This window comes from Lichenostomus cassidix, chromosome 2 (genome assembly GCF_008360975.1).
Source record: "Lichenostomus cassidix isolate B80296 chromosome 2, HeHo_3.0, whole genome shotgun sequence".
NCBI classification, from domain to species: Eukaryota; Metazoa; Chordata; class Aves; order Passeriformes; family Meliphagidae; genus Lichenostomus; species Lichenostomus cassidix.
This window is the reverse complement of record NC_139482.1, coordinates 45327439-45333974: the sequence shown is the minus strand read 5'-3', so window position 1 is coordinate 45333974 and position 6536 is coordinate 45327439. Positions and strand designations below refer to the sequence as shown.

At 49.8% G+C, this 6536-nt stretch overlaps 1 protein-coding gene across 1 annotated transcript; it reads left to right on the top strand.

Moving 5' to 3' along the window:
* Positions 1 to 709: 709 nt before the first annotated feature.
* TMEM158 (transmembrane protein 158) lies at positions 710 to 2475 on the top strand. Its single transcript, XM_085051362.1, has one exon. The coding sequence runs from the start codon at positions 928 to 930 to the stop codon at positions 1888 to 1890; it is 963 nt and encodes a 320-aa protein (XP_084907488.1). The 5' UTR covers positions 710 to 927; the 3' UTR covers positions 1891 to 2475.
* Positions 2476 to 6536: the final 4061 nt, after the last annotated feature.

The window sequence follows — 6536 nt, the reverse complement described above, 5'->3', positions numbered from 1 at the left end:
TTTCAAAAACGCTGCCAAATCTCACGGCTACCACTCTTGGCAGCTTTGTGCTGCTTGCAAGCAGCTTTCTCGTTTAAATCATTGCTCCAAGGACCGACAGCGCCCGTCTGATGGGTGGGATGCCTGTGGTCCAGAGGCAGATTTAGACGCCCGGCTGCGGGAGCAGCTCCTGGGGCCGAGTCCGGACTCGGAGGGCACCGCTGGGAAGGGCGCAGCCACCGAGTGTGAATTCCCTTCCTCCGCGTCTGCCCCGTCCCGTCCCGTCCCGTCCCGTCCCGTCCCGCTCGCTTCCTATAAAGTCGCAGTGAAAGCGTGTGCGGTCGGTTCCTGGATGCCATTCCCGCATCCGCGCCCCCGCCCCGGCCCCTGCCAGCCCCTTCTGCTCGCCCTCGCCCACCGAGGAGGGGAGCGGCGGCCGCCACGGCAGCCCCGCGGGTGAGGCGGCGGCGGTGGGGCTGGGAGGCTGCGGCTCTCCCCTCGGACACGGCCGAGGGGGAAGAGGGGCTCCTGTGGGGAAAGGGTCCCCGCCCGAGGGGACAGCGGCGGCCGCTGCCGGGCCGCGCCCCGGGGGAGGCAGCGCTGTCGGCCGGGCAGCACGGCTGCCCCGGGCCAGCTCCGCCGGGCGCGGCGGCGGGCCGGGCGGGCGCTCGGCTCCTCCCGCCGGGGCGCTGCCGGGCCGGGCCGGGGGCGGAGGAGGCGGGGAAGGGGGGAGCCGCTGCCGTCACCGAGGCTCCCGGCTCGCTCGGCTCGTCGCCGCAGCAGCCCCAGCCCCGCTCCCACCCCCTCGCCTGCCTCCACCCTCCTTCCCTTTCTCTCGCTCGCTCGGCGAGAGCACTGTGCCTCCTTTCCCAGATGGCAGCCGGCAGCGCCATGCAGCCTCCCGTTCCTCCTCCTCCTCTCCCTCCTCTCCGGCTCTAAGTTAATGCCATGCTGCCGCTGCTCTTCCCGGCACTGCTGGCCGCCTGCCTGCCGCCCTGCCAGGGCTGGAGCCCCTCGGCGGCTGCCAGCGGGCAGGAGGAGCAGGAGCAGGAGCTCTTCTTGCCCCCTGCCAACTCCTCCTCCCGCTCCTTGGCCAGCCTCGAGATGGACCTCGACGGGGCAGCGAGCAAGGAGGAAGGCAGCACCGACAGCCCGGGCACGCCGGCTGCCCCTAGCCAAGAGCCTTTCCCTTCCGCTCCCACCACCTCCGGGCAGCAGCAGCAGGAGCAGGAGCAGCAGCAGCAGCAGCGTCCCCAGCCGCAGGGGCAGCCGCAGCCCGCCGAGGACCCGCACTGCAACATCAGCGTGCAGCGGCAGATGCTGAGCTCGCTGCTGGTGCGCTGGAGCCGCCCGCTGGGCATCCAGTGCGACCTCCTGCTCTTCTCCACCAACAGCCACGGGCGGGCCTTCTTCTCCGCCGCCTTCCACCGCGTGGGGCCGCCGCTGCTCATCGAGCACCTGGGGCTGGCGGCCGGCGGCGCCCAGCAGGACTTGCGCCTCTGCGTGGGCTGCAGCTGGGTGCGGGGCAGGCGGGTCGGGCGCTTGCGGGGCGCCGCGCCACAGCCCCCCGCCGCTGCCGCCGCCGCCGCCGCCTCCGCCTCCGCCTCCTCCTCCTCGCTTTCCTACCCGCCGGCGGCGGAGCCCGGCCAGTACTGGCTGCAAGGGGAGCCGCTGAATTTCTGCTGCCTGGATTTCAGCCTGGAGGAGCTGAAGGGCGAGCCGGGCTGGCGGATGAACCGCAAGCCCATCGAGTCCACCTTGGTGGCGTGTTTCATGACTCTGGTCATCATCGTGTGGAGCGTGGCCGCCCTCATCTGGCCCGTGCCCATCATCGCCGGATTCCTGCCCAACGGCATGGAGCAGCGCCGCGGCACCACCGCCGGCACCGCCACCGCCGCCGCCGCCAAGTAGCCTCTCCCGGTGACCCCCCTTCTCTTGCTCTTGTGCTGTGGCGGGACGCGGGACGGACTCAGTCGTGTTTTTCTCGTTTGCAGCGTGCCACAGGTGCGCGGCGGGACGTGGGGCTGCCTGAGCGCCCGGCCCGGCCCCGAGGGCAGCGGCCCCGAGGGGACCACACCGTATGTGCGCGTTTTGTATCTTTAATACCCGTTTTAAACGAACCTTTTAGTAAAAAAACCCAAATAAACAAACAAAAAAAAACCCCCAACAAGCAAACAAAACCCCGAAAAAGAAACAGGCAAGAAAAATCCCCCCGTAAAAATTTAACGGAGGAAATCAAAGACCCTCCTATTTGGCTGCATTTGTTGTCGGAGTAGCGTTTTTGTATAGGATGTCGTGTGAACGGGTTTCTCCTTTATGGACAGAAAGGGATGTCTCTCTTTGACGGAATGGAGAACTGAAGCGGTATATATATTGTTATTGCTGAAGCTGAACTTTAATGAGCCTTTCACACTGTATTTCCTGGTTGAGATAGTGTGTATTTATTATTGTAGCTGCGCGTTATTTGGCTTTTAATACAGAAGTTTTCTTTCTGGAGCCACTGTAGCCTTTTGTTGGTCTGTTTCCTCCAGGGCGGAACAGAGGGTTTGGCTGCCTTTCCTGTCTGCAGACCTGCCACGAAGCTCCTTTCCCTGTGAAATGGTGTTACTAGGGCTGTTGGTGGCAAAAGGAGAATCCCAAACCCTTTCTGACTGGTGTTTGCCCTATCTGTTCAGCAGATGGGTCTGTATGCCTACACCTCTGTTGGGTGGGGTGGGGAGCGCAGCTGTGCCAGAGATCATCCAAGGCAATTTAATCTGCACAGCTCCACAGACTATGGCTTTCTCCTCAGTTTGAGGTCGGGTGGCTTCAGTCCTGGGAAGATAAGGCCCACTCTGAGTTCTGCTAAACGGCGTGGGGCAAGTCTCTGACTTCCCCAAAGTTCATTCCTCAAAACCAGCTTAGGTGCAGTGTATTTGTTGGAGACACAGTAATACTGTACCTCTTCTTCATCTACCAGTCTGCAGGGTTGCTCACAGCTAGTCTGTGGGGTGAGAAGGCAGGAGCTGCCAGTCCAGAACTAGATTCCAGCTGCTGCTGTGCAAGCATGCAAAGAAGAAAGACTTCTTCTCTCTTGTTTGAGCAGACAGTTGTGTAGCCTGAAATACCATTTGTTGTATACTTCCAACTGTTTAGCCTTACAATAACTTGTTTTATTTGCCTTAGACATTAGATTAGTCCAGCTGAAGTTTCTAAAACCAAAATATGAGCTAAGTGACAAATATCTGCAGTAGGTATTCTCATTCTTTTGTCGATATCAATGTATTTAATTTGCTAGGAGCACACTAATTTGCTTGGGGCTAATTTGGTGGATTCATAATGTATGGTGGAAATGAGTGGATGACAAGTCTGGAAGGACTGAATTCTTAGTATTCCTATATTTTTAATTGAGAACAAAATAAAATAAATGCATGCTCTGTGTGTATGCTGTCTGGGAAAAAAGGCAGAGAGAGAAAGATTGACAAACAGCAGAAATAAATCAAGATTTAAAAATGTTCCATGTTACTGGGCTGCTTCTACACCCACTATTTCTCCTGGTAATCCTATTGTTGGGGTTGTCACTTGAGTAAACATTGCAGCTGAGTTGTTTTTGGAAAGTAGAGGATCCAGTCACTGTGAGAAGTGTTCTGTTGACCTGTAGATCCAAAGGGCACCTGCCCCTGTATGCCTAGCTTATAGAGCCCCTATTTTCTTTCCTTGATGTGCAGAATAGTGTCATTTCCACCTTTTGCAAACTCCTGTGCACAGAGTTTTGACATGATAGAGAGCAATTCTTTGCCTCTCATGTCCTGTGTGACAGAGACACCTCTTCCTTCTGAAAGGCAGGGCTAGCAGGAAAACATGAAGATAGTGCTAACACCCTCTCAGAAGAGAAATGTTCTACATATGGAACAGACCTCAGAAAAGTTGCCATGCTAGGGAAGAATTTCACCTTTTGAATGAGGTGCATTTAGGCAGAGAATTAACTGTTTTTACTGGAAGTTTTTCTGGCTTTATTAATTCACGGTGTATAGTCCTCACTGTGATCCAGGCAGCCTGTGCTTACACTGAAGGGTGGAATCTCTTTTTTGCTTATCCTTGTTTCACCAGAGATTTCACCAGTGATGCTATTGCTTTTTTTCCTGAATTGCATGGGCATAAGCAAGGGAATGATGTTACTGCCTGAAACAGGCATCTTCAGTTATTAAAGGCTTATTATTTGCAGTTCTTGCTAACACTTAGCAGGTGGTACACCAAAACTGGTACAAAATGATTTGTGTTTTCTAACTTCTGTCAATGTCAGCTTGAATACAAACTTTGTGAATTAGACAGTGCCACATTCAGAATATTTTGCTGCTTCACTTAAAAAACAGGATACAAGAGAGGGATTTTCTCATAGTTATTCTAGAAATACACTTGCATCTGGAGCTATTATTAAAAATGTGCTGAGACACAAATGTTTAGAACACAGGGATGGCATTGAACAAGCAAACAAACTCCAAAGGCAAATCTTGTTCAGAATACAAAAAGCTGCCATGTTTCCAAGGAGTACTGATCTCAGACACGATGTGCAAAGAGCCCTTGTGGGTTAGGGAAGGTGTTTCCTTAGATCACAGTAACCCTGCGACTAAGCATGTTCCCTTTGCAGAGAGAGGCCAGTCCGTGTTCTGTGCCTTAAAGAGGAGTTCAAGGCACAGCAGGGGGCACAGGGATTACCTGCTGGACAAGCTTTAGCCTGGATCTAACTCCCTGAACTCTCTGGTTTCAGTGAGGTGGCAGCAGGGCTTCTCCTGTAAAGAACAGAGAGTGGAAATGCACTATGCAAGCTGTGAGCTTTCTTCAGTCGCTGTTACATATAACATCAATAACTTCTGTAGCTGTGGCTGCTACTATGACTCTAAGTAAACTCTAATTTTGAGTAACTTTTGCCTTCATCTGTGGGAATTGCATCCAAATGCAACCCAGAAGACACAAACCCTGGGCAATGTGAAATCATACATCTGTACACCAGCTAGTTTAAGATTCCAAGTTTAGACCCTGAAATGTCTATTAATTTTCCTCTTCACTGGCAGTGGAGCTTTATTGTCTCTTGGAGTTGATTCTAAGCCATTTTTATTCATTCGGACTTATTTTTAAGATCAGCTGGTAGCAGGGTCAGCACGAGAGCAGATTAGTCACCATGTGTAATTCTCTATGTACTCAGGGAGGGTGTATATTTGTATTTATCTATCTATATATGAGGACGTACAGTGTAGAACAGAAAGCAGAAGTGAGAAAAGGGATGATGAGAAACAAATAATACTGAGGAAGTAGTACTGGTTTTCCTTCACTATATGTTGGATCATATTTCCTGGTAAGTTATCCTGACTTTATTTACTTACAAGTGTTTGTGGAAAGCAAGGGATACCTTGAAACAGAGGTAGTTTCTTGATTTTTCTTTTTTATGTAATTCAACTCTATTACAAAATTTTGTTTTCATTCCAGGAACCAGGAACACTCTCGAGATTCAGCATTACAAGGTACTAGGCTTGTCTACTAGTGTTAGACTGCTATAATTTTTTCTGTGTATTCAGACCTCAGAATTTAATCTCTCGCCTATTTTCTTAGTTATGTTTCATAGATGTGTTAGAAGCAGAAGTACACAGAGGAGTACGTCGTGTTAGCATGGACACAGTTTTGCTGTTACTTAGTACCACATTGATTCCAATAATAAAAATATAAAAATACAGTACAGTTTAATAATAGTTATATATTATGTAAGCACACTGTTGCTCAATAGGTCGTCAGTAATCAAGCATTTCTATATGTCAGGATGTGTGTGGATATTTGGGGCAAAATTGCCAAACTAGGTTAAACGTAGAGTTGTTACTTATTCAGGGCTTAGTTCACCAGTGCTTTTGATGATTAATGAGACTGCAAAAGCAGGACTATTTGTGCAGTGAATGTTACTCAATATGAGTAAGGGCTACTGAACCAGACCTTAAAAAAACCTAATTAAAAACTGTAGTTGGCTGAATAAGTATTATTCATCATGACATCTGCTTGCTGAATAAAAGTATCTCCAGGGCTGACATTACATGATCCCAGGGGCTGAACAAAAGCCTAATGAAATCAAATAGTTAATTGAAGTTTTGTATGACTGGAGATCAAATCATTTATCCTGAAGATACATATATATCTGGATGTAAGGGTAGGTATGATGTTGTTCCTATTTGGTTTTTATACATATGGTTTATAAAGCCAAAGCCATGATTTCTCAGTCCAATGCAGGGCCTTGCCAGTTCAGAAGTTAGCTTCTTTCTGAAGCTAGTATAAAAATGTCAGTTCTTTTTCAAGGAATTTTACTCAGTAAATGTAATTTTGTTTCCAATATATTTCAGGGAGAGGCCTTGACTTTGCAAAAAACATTTGTAATGATTCTGGGAAAATGTGTAAATATCAAATCCCAAATGTATTCAGATTTCAAAGCGTAAAAAATCTTTTTAATCAGTAACTGATTTTTAAAAGCATATTTTTAAACAAAAAAACCCCAGTTTTCATTTTTTTTCCCTCAGAAACTGAACATTTCAGTGAAGATC